The sequence below is a fragment of the Hypanus sabinus genome, chromosome 5, assembly GCF_030144855.1.
Source record: "Hypanus sabinus isolate sHypSab1 chromosome 5, sHypSab1.hap1, whole genome shotgun sequence".
Taxonomy (NCBI): domain Eukaryota; kingdom Metazoa; phylum Chordata; class Chondrichthyes; order Myliobatiformes; family Dasyatidae; genus Hypanus; species Hypanus sabinus.
The window spans coordinates 173,154,882-173,173,101 of record NC_082710.1 but is presented as its reverse complement, the minus strand read 5'-3'; the positions used below and the strand labels follow the sequence as shown (position 1 = coordinate 173,173,101).

Sequence of the window (18,220 nt, the reverse complement as noted above, 5' to 3'; positions counted from 1 at the left end):
ATGGATCCAGTCGGGCAATCCCACTCTGGACACAACAGAAGGATTTTTAATTGCTGGGCAGTCTAAGAGGTTTGCATCAAATGTCCTGTGCTTCTTGACAATTCCTGTCATGGCATTAATTGCGATTTGGGTCAAATTTTAACTGAAAAATCTAATTCTTTAAAAACAAAAAAAAACATTTGTTGTGAGGTGGGTTTGGTGGGGGGCAGGGAGTGTAGGACTCCAGAGCTGGGAGAGCTGCCCCACCGTCAACCCACTGGGTGCTGAAAAGAGTCTATTAAACAGAGCTCCACACAGCCCTAATGAAGTGCCTCGGCCAGAAATGTCCAGTTTAATTCTTATCATAGATATACTGGACCCTGCTGAGTTCCTACGGGGGGTGGGGGGGGTGTGTGTGTTGCTCTGGATTTCCAGCACCTGCCGAATCTGTTGTCTATATTAAATACAGCTCTTGTCCACTGCTCTTGAAGTACCCAGTAAGATGTCTAAACAAACACCCCAGTAAGAGGTTAAAAATAACATGTTTGCAAACTCTTGGTTAAACCGACTGCTAGTGAGAGGCCAAAGAGAAAAGGAGGTTTGACTGTATATTTTTAACACTATCGACAGTGTTCTGGAAATTCTGACATAAAATGCAGAAAACAAAATGCTGTGATTGCTTCGTGGATCCAAAGTCAGAACGCGAGGAAGTGGGCTGAAGTTACAGATCTGACGTCAGCGATGTACTCCTTCTGTTCTTGAGCAAGTTACACCCTTGCAGAAGGGAAAGAGTTAATTCTGTTGCATATATAAACATACTGAGTAAATGCCAGAGCTAGGCACTATTGAGGAGAGGTTTGAGAAAGGCTGTTGCAAGTGAACGTATAACTGTTCATTTTTATTGCCTCTTGAATAGGACAAAATGAAGATTTTATTCCTCTCAGTACTTCTTGCCTATTTTGTTGCCCCAGGTAAGACTTTTGTTATTTCAAGTTTTCTGTTCATTTTCTTTTTTTATTCTGGAGGCTGCTTCATTGGTGCAAGGTAAAATATTTCGTTTTGGGTCTTGGCTATTTAACTTCAAAATTTTCCTGTCGAGACGATAGAACAGAAATCAGCAATCCAAGAAGTTGTTGACATTTCAGCCATTGGAAAAATTCATATACTAAGGAATCACTCAAACTAGTCTCCAGCTAGCACTAGAAACTATTTGAAACATTATATGTTAGCCTTGGCAGGCACTCATTTTGGAATATAATAAATGCTTAATTTATTTCTTATGCATTTCTGGCATTAAAATCCTAATTTTAGACCTATCTCGACAGTTATGCAGCACTTTAATGCTATTTAAAATAGTTTTAAAGTTCAACTCCATAAAAATCATCAAAAGAATTTTTTGTTATTTCCCCCCCCCATTGGTCAGATAAGGCATGATTTAAAAAAAACTTAAAGCTCTTATATGTGACCCCTCTCTCAAGACGTAAAAAATATCCCGAGTTTTCAGTTCGAAGTTGTGACCTGGAGGCAGGGTTGGGTTTGAACCCATGATATCGAGTGTTCAACAACTTAATCATTTCTTTCTGCACTTGCTCGTGTATGGTGCCGCTGCGGTGGGGGTGCCTCGGACTTGCAGGTTTCATCGGGGTCTGGGGAAAAAGGAGGGAAATAGCTTTCTTTTCCTTTGCTCCCACAAACATTCTGGGATCTCATGACTTACCCTCTACTTCTAACATGCTTTCTTTTCCCAGTTAAGAGATTTTTATTCAGAAACAATCAGATCTTAAGGGAGATTTTAAATGATTCTGGAAGCCGTATAGTTCTAGGAAAGATTTTTGACAGTGAAGTGGTGTTTGAGGGTTTTTGTTAAAGCTTAAATTGAGTGCAGTAGGTTTAGTATTTTGTTTTCCACCTTGACCCAGCAACAATTTGTCAAGAAGATGACTGTTGTTCTCCCCAGCTCTGAACCCCCACCCCTCTGATGTGGCATGTGAGGATGACTCACTTACTCCTGATGCCCCACCCATGTGTTTTTGTCCAGTAAAACTCCAACAATCTTCTCCTTTCTGGGCTGAGGAGCTAAACTTCCAGAATATGCTTGGACACTCCTGAGCCTAATGTCACTTTATGGACACACAATCAATCAATGTTTATAAACTATCATATGTATTTATATTTGTATTATTATTCTGCTACTTTTGCGCTGCATTGGATCCAGAGCAACAATTATTTCTGTTTCCTTTACACTAGTGTTCTGGAAATTACATTAAACAATCCTGAAAATAATATATTGAGGGTTATTTTCATTCCAACTCCTTCACACATCACAAACAAGAGAAAATCTACAGATGCTGGAAATCCTGGCAACACACACAGAATGCTGGAGGAACTCAGCAGGCCAGGCAGTGTCTGTGGGAAAGAGTACAGTCAATGTTGCAGACTGAGAGCCTGCAGCAAGACTGGACAAAAAAAAGTTGAGGAGTAGAATGAAAAGGTGTGGGGAAGAGGGGGAGAGACACAAGGTAATTAGCTTTATTTGTCATATGTAAATCAAAACATACAGTGAAATGTGTCGTTTGCATTGACCAGCACCGTCTGAAGATTGTACTGGTGAAAGATGGTGATTGCGTGGTTTGGGTTCATCTCTATCAAGGGGTCTTTAAATCGCCAGCATGCTCAATGGCTCACAGGAGTTGAAGGGGAGATGTCAAACTGTTTGTTTCTCTCACCTCAGATTCTGCCTGACCCGCGTAAGAAATGATTATAATTCATGTGCAGGAACCTTTGTCAGAGCAGGACTTGAAACATTAACTTGCTGTCATTCTCCTCAGATGCTGTCTGACCTGCTGAGTATTTTCAACATCTCCCATTTCCCACTCTGACTTACCTCTTCTCTCCTCACTTGCCTGTCACCTCCCTCTGCTTCCCGCCCGCCATCCCTGTCTCCCACTATCCTCTCCGATCAGATTCCTTCTCTTTCAGCCCTTTATCTTTCCATCTATCACCACCCAGCTTTTCATTTCATTTCCCCCCCCCCCACCTACCTTCCCTCTCACCTGGTCCCGCCCTTCCCCATCCAGCATTGACTCCTTCTCCTTTTCCCAACTTATCCTGGCTTCTCCCCTTCCTTTCCAATTCTGATGAAGGGTCTTGGCTGTGTTTATGCCCTTCCAGAATTTGCCTGATCTGCTAAATACCTCCAGCATTTTGTGTATGTGTGTTGTTCTGGATTTCCAACCTCTACAGAATCACTTGTGTTTGCGTGGCATCCATTAGTCTCACGAGACCATGTTATGCGCCCTCTCCAGGGCGCAGGCCTCGGCAAGGTTGTATGCGAGACCAGCAGTTGCCCATGCAGTGAGTCTTCCCTCTCCACGTCACTAATGTTGTCCAAGGTAAGGGCAAGGGCCAATACAGCTTAGCACCAGTGTCGTCGCAGTGCCAGAATGAGGTTGAAGGCAATGTTGGACTGCCTTAGGTACTCCAGCTCCGGATTTGTCCTCAGGGTTTGCTCCCGAAGCCTTTCCCATGAGTGGGTATGGCTGCAAGGCAGCGGAGGTTTGAAATCAGAGTTTTCTCTCTTAGATGGGCTGCCTTCCCAGGCTGATGAGCTCCATCTACCCAAAGCTCTGGTTTTAAGGCATCAGGACCCACCTTTGTCCCTTCTCCTGTCAGGGGAAACTTCCACTGGGCTCAGAGGCTAAGCTACATGAGAAGGCCAGAAGCTGGACTTGGTTGTCAGGGGCTATTTGAGGTGCATTCTGTGAGGAGCACTTTTAGGTAGTGGGAGCTTGTCACCACTACCACTCCTCGGCTTGACAACCTTGGAACCCTCTTGTGTTTACCCTGTGTTTTATTTTGGTTTTCCAGTATTTGCAACTTTTTATTATTTATTAACTGGCTGTGAATTGAACTGGAACAGTGCCATCCCCTTTCAAAAGGGATTCAGATTTACTGATCATGTTTACATTAAAATGTGAAGTGGACTGCGTCGTCTTGTTTAACAACCAACATGGATGTGATGAGGGCAGCCCGCAAGTGTTACCACACAGTCCGGAATGGAAAGAACATATCCACAGACTAGTGTTCGGCACTAAGATGTATTAACGGGAGAAGAAATGTTTCAGAAGTGTGAAATAAAATGGACAGGGTTGTCAAAACATCCCTCTGGGTACAAAATGCTGAATAACTTTGCAATGGAAAATATTTAGAGTTGTAGAGCAATAACTATGCCCTTCAGCCGAACAAGCCCATGCTCTGTGGATTAGGCCTGGCCCCTGCAGACTCACTGTCCCCTCAGGGCTGCTCGTCAATGTTCACTCCCTGGAAGACAAACTGATTTGCCTTTGTCTGCAACTGACTCAGAGCAAAACAAGATGATTTGCCTTTTCTCTGCAGCTGATGGAGCACAAGATTAAGAAATGCTGCATGCTTGTTCTTGCAGAAAAATGGTTCCAGCACTACATCCCATGCATGAGCAATCATCAGGCCACATACACAAAATGCTGGGGAACTCAGCAGGTTAGGCACCATCAAAGGAAAAGAGTAAACTATCCACATTTTGGACCAAGAGCTTTGCTCAGGGCTGATTCAGGCATTGCCAGTCAGGAACTTGTGCTAATGTGATCTTGTGACTGTGTGCTGTCATACTGTAACTGTATGTGCTGTGAGTGACTGTGTGTGCTTTGCACTTTGGCCTGCAGGAACACTGTTTAGTTTAGCTGTTTATGGCATTTAAACTTGAATTTAAACTTAACCCAGCTCGTTCCAAGTGTCTATATTCACTCCAGATCGAGAATGAGAGTAGAATACAATTGGGAATTCAGCTCATGGGGTTGGAAGGTATATTAATTTCTAAATATAAGTAAATGATCCCAGGAAAAAGACTGTTGCCATCTGTTTTATCTATGCTTAACATGAATTTTAACATATCTTTACTGTTGTCTCTCATTCTCTTGCATTCCAAAGAGTAAAGTGCCAGTCTGGCTAACTCAAGCCCACTAGCACTACTGGGACAGCATGGTAGCATGACGGTTAGTGCATCGCTTTTGAGCGCCATCTGTAAGATCGGGGTTTGATTCCCAATGCTGTCTGTCTGGAGTTTGTACGTTGTCTCAGTAACTGTGGGTTTTCTCCCACATTCCAAACATGTACAGTCAGAGTTAGTGCGTTGTGGGCATCCTATGTTGGTGCTGGAAGTTTAACAGCGCTTGTGGGCTACCAAGCACAACTCTCGCTGATTTGAAGCAAATGACACATCTGTTTTTAATCTCCGACATCATCCTTCTTTCAGAATTAATACACTAGGGAAAAATGGGTGTGGTGTACAAATATTGAGTAATTCACATTTTGTAATTGTCCTTACATTATAATTAAAAAACCGCTCAGAAAACATCATCCCTATGGAGGCTTACTGGGTGGGGAACGCTTCCCTTGGGAGAGGAGGTGCCGGGAGCATGTAGATGAGGCAGTCAGGCTATACAAACTGAGTAAGGCATATTTGTAAATTAGTTTCTTATCATCACAGATACTGATGCACAATGGAAAACTGTTTCACATGCCATCTATTCAGATTTCATTATAACAGCGCATTAAGGTATTGCAGGGGAACAGCAGAATATAGCTTTAAAGACATAGAGAAAGTGCTGGCAGCCAGTGAGGTGAATTTCCATGGACAGGATAGATTATGGGGTCAAGAGTTTGAAGGACCATTAAATTGTCTTCCAACAGTGGGGTAGAAGCTGTCCTTGAGCCTGGTGGTATGCCTGAAACCTTGCTTTTGCCCATAGCAGTGGTATCCAACATTGATGGGTATAAGTTTAGAGTAAAAAGAGATTATGGGTTCAACACTCAAAAGTAAACTTATAATCAAAGTGCGTATGTCACCACGTACTACATGTCACACTTTGGTTGCAGGAACAGGAAAACAGATTATTATCTGAACGGTGGCCGATTAGGAAAAGGGGAAGTGCAACAAGACCTGGGTGTCATTGGACACCAGTCATTGAAGGTGGGCATGCAGGTACAGCAGGTGGTGAAAAAGGCAAATGGTATGTTGGCATTCATAGCAAAAGGATTTGAGTACAGGAGCAGGGAGGTTCTACTGCAGTTGTACAAGGACTTGGTGAGACTGCACCTAGAGTATTGTGTGGAGTTTTGGTCCCCTAATCTGAGGAAAGACATTCTTGCCATAGAGGGAGTACAGAGAAGGTTCACCGGATTGATTCTTGGGATGGCAGTACTTTCATATGAAGAAAGACTGGATCAACTAGGCTTATACTCACTGGAAGTTAGAAGATTGAGGGGGGATCTTATTGAAACGTATAAAATTCTAAAGGGATTGGACAGGCTAGATGCAGGAAGATTGTTTCCAATGTTGGGCAAGTCCAGAACGAGGGGTCACAGTTTAAGGATAAAGGGGAAGCCTTTTAGGACTGAGATGAAGAAAAACTTCTTCACACGGATAGTGGTGAATCTGTGGAATTCTCTGCCACAGGAAACAGTTGAGGCCAGTTCATTGGCTATATTTAAGAGGGAGTTAGATATGGCCCTAGTGGCTAAAGGGATCGGGGGTATGGAGAGAAAGCAGGTACAGGGTTCTGAGTTGGATGATCAGCCATGATCATACTGAATGGTGGTGCAGGCTCGAAGGGCTGAATGGCCTACTCCTGCACCTATTTTCTATGTTTCTATGTTTCTAGGTCTATGTTTACTACCCTGTTATTCATTTTCTTGTGGGGAATTTGTAGTAAATAGAAAGAAACAATAGAATCAATAAAAAAACACATATATCAGAGACAGACCAAAACTGAAGTGCGGAAGCCAATAAACTGTGCAAATACAATAAGAAAATATAATAAATAAACAGTAAATATTGAGTACATAAGTTGTAGAATCCTTAGAAGTGAGTTCATAGGTTGTGGAATAATTTCAGTGTTGGGTTGAGTGAAGTTAGCCCCTCTGGTTCAAGAGCCTAATGGTCGAGGGGTAATAACCGTTCCTGAACCTGACAGCATGGGAGCTGAGGCTCCTGTACCTCATTCCTCATAGCAGCACTGAATTTTCTTTTCTCTAAGAAGGTGTTTCGAATCTGCAACACACACGACCTGAGCAGGTGGAATGGTTGAGTAGACTCAATGGGTTAAATGGCCTAATTCTGCTCCTATGTCTTATGGTTTTATGAGTGGTGGAGGAAGAGACTGCTCTACCACTCAACTTTTAAAAGCTTCATTACAAGCACTTGAATCACCAAGGTCGAGGAGGCTGTAGTCCAGGTGTACTAACACTTGGACCACAGTGGGATGAGAATAGATGAGTCCTTGATGGCCAGTATAGACTTTGTGGGCTTGTGTAGTAAGGAGTTCTGATGTTTCTGTAATTCATTTTAAGGAGTTTCTTGTTTCGTGTATATCTGTGAAGAGTAAGAATTTCAGACTGTATACTGTATACATTTTCTGATATTAAACCATTTGAAGAGTTTGATAGGAGGTCAAATTAATCAATCTTTTTCAAAAAGGATGCTTTTCTGAATTATTGATGTTTAATTATTTACACTACAGTGAAATGCTTTTAGTTTGAATGCCATCCAGACAGCAAAATTAATCAAGGCATTTAAAAAACAGCATTGAATATAGTGTTATAGATACAGAGGGCATTGTGGGTAGACAACATGCAAGGGCTACGAAGAGGTAAATTGGGAGATCAAGAGTTCATCTTTTACTGTCTCTCTGGTCTTTTCAAGAGCTTAAACAGAAGCTAGATTTAGGGATTTTGCTGCTATTTTATTGACCTGGGGCCAGTGGGGCAAGTTACTGCCCTGATCAGATGTTCCCCTGATGCTCCAGGCCAGGAGTTCCCAAACTTTTTTCAATGCAATGGAGCCCAGTTTGGGAAAAAAATTCTAGACTTGTACCGACAATGACAGGCATGCAACGCTTTAAAGTTGAAATGGTACTGGTGGCAAGAGGGGTAAGCAGAGGGGAAGTTTCCCTCTCACATCTTATCTCCTTACCAGCACATCACCTCCCTCTGCTACTCCTCCCTCTTTTTGTTCTTGCATGGCCTACTGTCCTCTCTGATCAGACTCCCCCCTCTCCAGCCCGTATTTTGTTCACCAATCAACTTCCCAGCTTTTTACTTCCTCCTTCCCTTCCCACACCCCCACCGGTTTCATCTATCACTTTGTGTTTCTTCGTCCTCTCCCCACCCACCTTCTAATTCTGACTTCAATCTTTTTTCTTGGCCCGAAACGTTGCCTGTACTCTTCTTCCATTGATGCCAGCTGGCATCTTTGGCATATGGGAGGAAACTTGTGTGACAAGGGGAGAATGTATGGTAGCGGTAGAGATCTTTCCTTACATCCTTCAACATCTAACATACCGCTAGTGTCTTCCATAGTGAAGACTAATGCAAAATACTCATTTAGTTCATCTGCCATTGTTAGGGTCCGGTCCAGAGCCCGCCTTCCGGGTCTTGCTCCGGTCCGCGGGCCTTGCAGCCAGCCCTCATGTCACCCAGAGCCATTGGATCATCTTGGCTTAAGGAGATACACCTGTCACCTATTAGGGGGCAGGTTTTTATAAGGGGCTTGGGGTCTGAGCCTAGGTTGGGGGGTTGTTCTGCTCTGCACCTGTTTTGCCTGCTCCGGATCCGGTTCTGCCCTGGTTGCCAGCCTGTTATGTATCTGTTCTGTCTGGTTGGTCTTGCCCCCTGTTTCTCTCATGTGCGCTGGTCCTGCTGTTCCACCTTATTCACCTTGCCTGTGCTGTCACGGTGTCGGTTGCCTTTCCCAATTTACCCGGTGTATCACGTTAGTCCTGCTGGACCCAGCTCCCTTCTGTTCCCTTGCCTCTGTCGGGTAAACCAAGCTGTCACTGTTACCTCTCGGGTGGTTCTGTCCTTTCCTGTCCCTTGCCTCTGTCGGGTAAGCCAGGCTGTCACCGTTACCTCTCGGGTGGTTCTGTCTCTTCCTATCCCTTGCCTCTGTTGGGTAAGCAGGGCCGTTGCCGTTCCCTCTTGGGTGGTTCTGTCCCTTCCTGTCCCTTGCCCCCGTCAGGTAATTCAGGCCACCGCTGTTACACTATGGGTGGTTCTGCCCCTTCCTGCCCCTCGCCTCTGTCGGGGAAGCCAGGCCATCTGCCGTTGCCCGGCGGAGGGGCTCCGTTCCCTTCCTTACCCCTCACCTCTGATGGGTGGTGCCCTGCACCTGCTCAGGTGTCTCCGCCTTGCCCAGGCCTCCGTGTTTCCGCCTGGGAGGCGGCCCTGCCCGGAATCCACGCGGCCCGCCCTGAGGACTCTGACCCTTTCCACCCATTGCTCCCTACGGGTTGTGCCCACACCTGCCCAGGGTTCCGCTTCCTGCATGGGCCTCTGAGTTCCTGCCTGGGAGGTGGCCCTGCCCAGGAGTTATGCCCCTGGGATCCTCCTGCCTCGCCTGAACTCTGGGATCCTCCTGCCTTGCCTGACCTCCGGGATCCAGCCCCACCTGCATTACCCCTTTCATGCCATGGCATCCCCATCCTGTCCTTCAGTGCCTGCGTCCTGCATTTGGGTCTATTTCATGTCCGCGCGTGACAGTCATTACCTTGGCCCTTACTATTATTTCTCCGGTCTCATTTTCTAGCGGTCTATATCCATTCTCATCTCTCTTTTATTTTTTAAATACTAGAGAAAGTTTTTAATATCCATTTTGATGTTTGCTAGCTTGCTTTCATATTTCGTCTTTTCCTACTAGTTGTTTTAGTTGCTTTCTGTAGGGATTGTAAAGCTTTCCAATCCAATGTTTTCCTGCTAATTTTTGCTTCATTGTATGCCCTCTCTTTTGCTGTTACATTAGCTTTGACTTCACTTGTATTATGTTGTCATTTGAGTATTTCTTTGTGTTTGGAATACACATGTCCTGCACCTTACTCATTTTTCCCAGAAACACACGCCATTGCTGCTCCTCTGTCATCCCTGCCTGCATCTCCATCCAGTTTACTTTGTCCAGCTCCTCTCTCATTGCACTGTAATTTTCTTTACTCCACTGAAATACTGCTATGTCAGAATTTACTTTCTCCCTATCAAATTTCAAGTTGAACTCAATCATATTGTGATCACTGTCTCCTAAGGGTTCTTTTACTTTAAGCTCCTGTTCATTACATAACAGCCAATCTTGTACAACCGATCCCTGAGTAGGCTCAACAACAAAGTGCTCTAAATAGCTACTTCATAGGCATTCAACAAGCCTACTCTTGGGATTTTCTCAATTAACCTGCCTGGTGAAATCTCTCATGACTATCATTACATTGCCCTTTTCACCTGCCTTTTCTATTTCCCATTGTAATCTGTGGTCCAATTCCCAGCTACTGCTGGGAGGCCTGTATATAACTGCCTTCAGGGTCCTTTTACCCTTGCAGTTTCTTAACTCAACCCACAAGGATTTGACGTTTTTGATCCTATGTCACATCTGTCTACTGATTTGATGCCATTCTTTACCAGCAGAGCCATGCCACTTCCTCTGCCAAGCTTTCTATCTCTCTGATACAATGTGACATTCAGCTCCCAACTACAACCATCCGACAATCTGTAAAAGCGGAACAGGATTATCCACCTTATTTCTCATACTCTGTGCATCGAATTCTGCATTTGCTACCCTTTTTGTTTCTGCATCCATAATGCATTGATACACTCTGCTGGCTGGAATTATGTCCTACCAGTCTGACTGCATGTTATCTTTGATTTTTTTTATCATTCATCCTATCCTGAGTCCCAACACTCCAGTTCCCAAGCCCCTGCCAAGTGAGTTTAAACCCTCCCCAACAGCTCTAAGAAACCTGTCTACAAGACAGTGCAACTCATCACTTTTGAACAGATCATACCTCCCCCGGAAGAGATCCCAATGATCCAAGAGCCTGAAGCCCCGACCCTGTACCTGCTTCTCAGCCATACATTTATCTCATCTTAGAAAAGATGTGCTGGCATTGGAGAGTGTCTAGAAGAAGTTCACAAGGATCATTGCAGGAATGAGAGGGTTATCATTCAGGAATGTTTGATGGCTCTGGGTCTATACTTGATGGAACTCAGAAGAATGAGGGGGGATCTCAATGAAACCTTTTGAATGTTGAAAAGCCTAGACAGAGTAGATGTAGAAAGGATGTTTCTCATGGTGGGGGAGTCTAGGACAAGAGTGAAAAGACTCGAGATAGAGGGGTGCCCAATTAAAACAGAGTTACGGAGAAATTTGTTTAGCCAGAGGGTGGTGGATTTGTGGAACTTCTTACCACAGGCAGCTATGGAGGTCACTTTGTTGGGTGACAATCAACACGTTCTTGATTGGACATGGCATTAAAGTTTAGGGGGGGGGGGGAAAGACCGGGGAGTGGGGCTGAGGAGGGGAGAAAAGAGTCATCCATAATTGAATGGTGGAGCAGGCTGGATGGGCCAAATGGCCTATTTCTGCTCCTATGTCTTGTGAATATGACCAATACAACTTGCTTGCAGCCACAACACAGGCACATAGCATTGGATACACAAAATTCACAAGAAAGACATGAAGTAAACATGAACATCAGACAAAATGCTGGAGGAGCTCAGCAGGTCAAGCAGCATCTATGGAGGGGGATAAACAGTCTACATTTCTGACCGAGATCCTTTATCAGGGCAGGAAAAGAAAGGCATCAACATAGCACGCCCACAGCACTCAAATTGTGATCTTCGGACAACACAGGACTTCCATAATCCAAATGTATGCATTTCAAATGTTCAAATAGATTTATTTCCCAACCAGTTTATGTACATGGATGCATCAACAATTACTGACTGTACTATGAAAACATACTCTTCCAGAGTCGATAGATTTTCTGAATCCTATTGTCCACTTTTTTAAAAAGTCTTCTGCTTTTTTTTCCTTAAATAATAGTGCTAATGTAAATTGGAGATTGAGGGAATGAATTTCAAAGTAGTAATTGTGGCAAGACTGACAACATACAGGGAAATGACAGTGTCTTGAAAAGAGATATCTGGCTCTTCTAAGATGGGTTGATGCTCCCAAGCCTCCTGGAACCTAGACAGGACCAAAATAAAAAAAAAAAAATCGGGCTCATGAAAAGCCAAAACAAATCTTGATTGGTATAAACTTCTGGAACAGAAAAATCGGCATTGTGTACTTTTTGATCTGTCTTTACATTATGAAAATTGACTCTGTATTGGATATTTAATTTTTAAATTTTCTTGATGCTGCAGGTACTGCCTTGAAGTGTTTCCGATGTGTCGTCCATCCATCTCTGTGTTTCTTCAAGGAAACCTGCAAAGATAATGAGCGATGTTACTCTGGAAATTCCACTGTAGGTAAGGTGCTTTTCAAAAACTATTTTTTAGAATTGGGAGGCAGAAAAGACCATTTGGCACATCCAGACTGGTCTGGAAGGGTTGGAAATAATTTGGAAAATGTGTAGCTCAGGTGGTTGTTGGTTGGGTTGAGTTGTTCTATGATCCTGGGAATTTACTTGCAAATGTTTCATTACCATATGAGGAGACATCGTCAGTGCTCTGTTAATTGTGGTGTGTCCTCCGAATGCTTGGCCTTTAGGTACCAACCAATCAGCTGTTTCGTCACCTTTCTGGAAACTCAATTGTGATGTGGGGATGAATTCACCTTGCTGATTGGCTGTGTGGGGAACTTTGTGCATTGTGGTCTGGAGTTTTGCCCACAATGGCTCATAAAAAGGATTGAGGTCCACTTGTTTGTTTACAGAATTGTTTGTGGGAAACCATGCTTTTAGGAATTCTTGCATGCCACATGTTTGCTTGCAGCATGACTTTCACAGATGTCCAGTTGAAATTGTGCCTCTTTAGATCTTCATGGGTAATGACTGGGGAGAGATGGTTGTGCCACTTTACAGCCGGTTTATGGTCATGGATCCTAGTGGATAGTTTTCTGCAATACCATGAACTACTTCCCTGACCTCAGCTGAAAGCCGTTCTGCCCCGTCTCTGCTCCCCATGACATGAAGTTTATAATGCACCCATTTTTCTCCCACTTCTTTCCATGTCAGCTGTTCTGTGCAGAAGAGGTTCTCAGGATTCTGCCAGGATTAGAGAGTGCTATAAGGAAAGATTGGACACATTTGTGTTGTTCTCCTTGCACACAAGAGGCTAAGGGGAGATCTGACACAAGCTTGTATAATTGGGAGGCACAGATAGAACAGAAAGCGGCAACTTATTTTAATACCCAAGGTAAAATGTCCCATACTAGAGAGCATACATTTTAATGTGGGGAGAGAGGTGGATGAAATTCAAAAGAAATGTGTGGTGCAAGCATTCTAAAAAAGAGGAGTGGTCTGTGAGGGGTCATAGTGGAAGCAGATACCATCGTGGTGTTTGAGGAAGTTAGACATGGTCATAGAGGGAAGTTGATCATTTACAGGCAGAAGAGATTTACTTTAATTCAGCATCATATCTAACACAGACATTATTGGGTGAAAGATCTTTTCCTGTGGTAATCTCAATGGGTCAAATGGCCTCCTGTGCTATGGCCATTCTGATCGCTTTACTATTAAAATGGGGCCTGGTTTGTGCTTGTTGGCCCGTCAAGTCCTTTCCAATACTCAAATACCAATCCACTTTATTTGTTGCCCCTAATGTTCCCATCTTGTGCTGTCCTTAGTAGAAACATGTTGATCTAAAGTCCTGCTGCTTGTACCTATGCCTATTTTGTGGGAGGGGGTGTGGGGGAGCATAGCATTTTGGTTCACCCTGTTCTTTACCTTATTACTTGACTGTTTGGTAATAGACAGCAACATGAGAGGGCAAGTTCAAAGGGGATGTTTAGGGTAAATGCTTTTGGAGCACATTTCACAGGCTTCTTGGCCCACAATGCTGTGCTGAGCCACTTAACTTAGTAATCAAATGGCTCATTAAAGTAATCTCTTCTGCCTGCACAATATCAACATCCTTCCATTTTCTTCACATTCATTTAAAACCTCTTAAAAGTCCCTGACGTTTCTGTGTCTACCATCATCCCGGGCAGCATATTCCAGGCTCCCACCTCTTTGTTTTAAAACATTGCCCCTCATATCCCCTTTAAATTTCCCTCCTCTCATTTTAACTGCGGGTTTATGCCACCGACCAATACCATTAGGCAAAGGGTCTATGGACCCCAGCTAGGGAAACCCCTGCTTAAATGCTTGCCCTCTTGTCCTAGACATTTCAACCCTGGGAAAAAAGATACTGTCTCCTCTATCTGTGCCTCTCATAATCTTTTAAACCTCTGTCAGATCTCCCTTCAACCTCCACTGCTCCAGTGAAAACAACACAACACTGTCCAAGCTCTCATTATATGTATGACATGCTCTCTATTCCAGGCAACATCCTGGTAAACCTCTTCTGCATCCTTTTCAAAGCATTGACATCTTTCCTATAATGGGGTGACCAACTGTGACCTAACTAAAGTTTTATAAAGCCGCAACATAAATTTATGACTTTTCAATTCAATGCTTCAACTAATAAAGCCAAACATTCCATAACCATCCTATCAACCAGTGCAGCCATTTTCAAGGAGCTATGAACTTGGAGACCAAGATCCCTATATTTATAAACAATGTTAAGGGTCTTCCTCTTAACAGTGTACTATCTCGACATATGTGACCTACCAAAGTGCATCTCTTCACATTTGGCCAATTTTTCTCCTGTATTTGCAATTTATCTACATTCCACCATATTCTTTGCTAGTCTTCTACGATATCCTCTGCATTATCTGCAAACTTACTAACCCACCCATCTCCATTTTCATTCAGGTCACTTACCTACTTCACCAATACGGAGGTCCCAGTACAGAAACTGTGGAACACCATCAGTTTCCTGAATTATGAGGCTCTCGGGTGGGCATGTGTACCTGCAGACAATGGAGCAACGTGGATGTTGTGTAGGGAGAAGGAATTGGGTATCTAAATACCAGTTTAGTTCAGCACAAATGGTTCCCATGCTGTTCACTTCCCCACCTCCCCTAGCATGGAGCTCAGTGTAATGGAGTCAAACATTCCCAATCCATTGCACTTCTTTGAAACCAATGAGGAAAGGTATTACAGGTTTCTAACATGTTGCTTGTCCTCTACGGACAGTAATGATATTTCAGTGTTTGTTCAACATGGATTTGGACTGCAGGTAGTACTGCAGTTTCTACTCCAACCACCTGGGTTCGATGGTGACCTCTACTACTATCCAGCTTGGGTTTTACACATTCTCCCTGTGTCTGAGGGTACTTTCCTTTCCTTCCACAGGAAAGGGCCAGTGGGTTAACCTGCTGACATCCGTTTTGGTGTCTATCGAATCTAAGGGGAGTGTATGAATTCTGTAAATATTTTATCAAAGAGCATTTGTCACCATATACTACACTGAGATTCATTTTCACTGAACAAGTTATAGGGGAATGAAGAGCATGGAGAGAGGGTTGCTCCTTAGAACTGGCATATTTTTAATGGGCTGAATGGCTTCCCTGTGTGTCCTAAGTGCACAGAAGAGATCAGAGAATAACCTTGTTGGGGACGGCCATCTGGATGTGGAGACTATTGGTATCTAACTGGAGGTAAAGTGGAACGGAGAATTCTTTTGGAAATTGATTTCGTCTCCATTTTAAGTGAGCCCACAATCACCTTCCTTCTGCTGCTTCCCCACCTCCCAAGCCTTCCCATGATTCCATTATTGACACCCTGACCACTCATCCATTTCCTTTGTCTCTTCAGGTGATGTAACTATTTACCGCTCTGGATGCATAGAGAAGGAAAAGTGTGGGAAAACATTAAGTGAAACACAGCTTAATGTAAAGCATACACTGATTGCAGAATGTTGTGATTTCGATAACTGCAACGGTGCCACGGCCGCTCAACTATCCGTACTGGCTATCTCTGTCATGGTTCTTGTCTGGTTTGTGGGATTCCAATAGATCAGTGTAACTCCTTCAAAAGACTAATATTCCTTCATTTTACATTCAGTTGTCCATAATAATGGCAGCATTTGCATAAAGTTTATCTTTTCTTTGTGTTTTTTTGTTTGCATCCTGCGACTTGTATTTTAAATGGGGCAGATTGGTACACAGTCGAGGGTGCTGGATAAGGTGTTAAGGGGGTGGCATTGCCCATTACTAGTTCTCTTTCCTTGAAGTTTTAATGAAAATTGGGGAGGTTCCTGTATATTTCAGGTAACAGTCACATCGTACAATCAGATAAAAAGGGTGTTGTCTTTATGCTGATGAATTCTGTGTTCAGAAACCCACACTGTGCCCCAGAATAAATGAAGCCTTTAGCACTTTGTGGTGATTATTCAGATAATCCTGGCCTGCTGTGGTGAACTTTCATTCCCCATTTTTATTTTTGTCGCTCATTTACTCCAGTTTTACAATTTTATATACAATTAGATTTCTAATGTACCTCTTTTAAATGCATGCTTTAATTGTCAGTGCGAAACAATTGCTGCTTTTTAAAAATATTCTAGATTTCTGTGATGCTGAATAACTGATCTGAATATGTAATTGCCATGGGTACTTGCAGATTGCTTGAAAAGAAGGTGTCAAATTTTGGGAATAAAATGAATGTTGACAGAGATTTTCATGATAAAAGTATGAATTACAATGATTTGTGTAAATTTAAAAATGACTATTAAAACATTTTAAACCTCATTCTAATGCCTGTTTTACTTTGTTGGTTATATGGGATGTGCAGATCTATTACGGTTTTGCAAGTTATTTCCCTGCCCCACAGACCAGTTCAATACAGTATTGACCTCCTGTGCGGTATGTGTGAACTTTGCAGGCTCTCCCTATGACTCTGGTGAGACCATAATATATAGAAGCAGAATTAGGACATTCTGCCTATCGGGTCTGCTCAGCCATTCCATCATGGCTGATATATTATCCTCCTCAACCCCATTCTCCTGCCTTCTGTCAGTAAGCTTTGACGCACTGACTATTCAAGAACCTATCAGTGGCAACATACACAGAATGCTGGAGAAACTCTGCAGGTCAGGCAGCATCTATGGAAAAGAGTCTACGTTTCAGGCCGAGACCCTTTGTCAGGACTGGAGGAAGAAGTACAAGGTGGTAGGTGACAGATAAAACTGGGAGGGGCAGAGTGTTGAAGTAATTAACTGGGGAGGTGATTTGTGAAAGAAGTAAAGGGCTGGAGAAGGGAGAATCTGATAGCAAAGGACAGAAGACCATGGGAAAAAAAGGAAAGAGGAGGAACACCAGAGGTAGGTGATGGGCAATTAAGGAGATAGGATGGGTGAGGGAAACAGGAATGGGGAATGGTGAAGGGGGAGTAATTATCGGAAGTTCGAGAAATTGATGTTCATGTCATCAGATTGGAGGCTATCCAGATGGAATAGAAGGTGTTGCTCCTCCAACCTGATCGTGGCAGGGGAGGCCATGGACTTGCGTGTCAGAATGAGAATGGAAAGTAGAATTGAAATGGGTGGCCACCAGGTAATCCTGCTTTTCATGGCAGGCAGAGTGAAAGTGCTCAGCAAAGCGGTCTCCCAATCTACGTCAGGTCTAACTGATATACGGGGGGCATAGCAAGAGTACTGGATACAATAGGTGACCTCAAAAGACTTGCAGGTGAAGTGCTGCCTCACCTGGAAGGACTGCGAGTGGCCCTAAATAGTAGCGAGGGAAAGCTCCAAGAGAGAGAGCTGTGGGGCCAGAGAAGTGGATGAGGATGTTGCATAGGGAGCGAAGAACATAGGGGAGAGGGAAAGGTGTGCTTGTTGGTGGGATCCTGTTGGAAATGGCGGAAGTTATGGAGAACTATGTGCTGGACGTGGAGGCAGGTGGGATGAAGACAAGAGGCCCCTTATTCCTGGTGTGAGGGCAGATGTGCGCAAAATGGAAGAGATGTGCGTCAGGGCAATGTTGATGCTGGAGGAAAGGAAGCCGCTTTCTTTGAAGAAGGAGGACATCTCAGTTGTTCTTGAAAGAAAAGTCTCATCCTGAGAGCAGATGCAGTAGAGACAGTTCACCTGAGAGAGGGGGGTGGCATTTTTACAGGTGACTGGGTGGGAAGAGGTTTTGTCCAGATTGCTGTGAGAGCAATGGGTTTATAAAAGAGATCAGTAGATAGACTGTCTTGTGAGATGGGGACAGAGAGATTGAGAAAGGGGAGGGAAGTGTCAGAAATGAACCAAGTAAATTTGAGGGCATTTGAGGGAAGTTGGAAGCAAAGTTGATGAAGTTGACGAGATCAGCATGGGTGCAAAAAGCAGCACCAATGCA

General features: G+C 43.7%; 1 protein-coding gene across 1 annotated transcript; it reads left to right on the top strand.

Moving 5' to 3' along the window:
• The first annotated feature begins 792 nt into the window (after positions 1-792).
• Positions 793-16,627, top strand: LOC132394596 (sperm acrosome membrane-associated protein 4-like). Its single transcript, XM_059970922.1, has 3 exons — positions 793-950; positions 12,199-12,303; positions 15,696-16,627. Exons 1-3 carry the CDS (start codon positions 902-904, stop codon positions 15,893-15,895), a joined length of 354 nt encoding a protein of 117 aa, XP_059826905.1. The 5' UTR covers positions 793-901; the 3' UTR covers positions 15,896-16,627.
• The last annotated feature ends 1,593 nt before the right edge of the window (positions 16,628-18,220 follow it).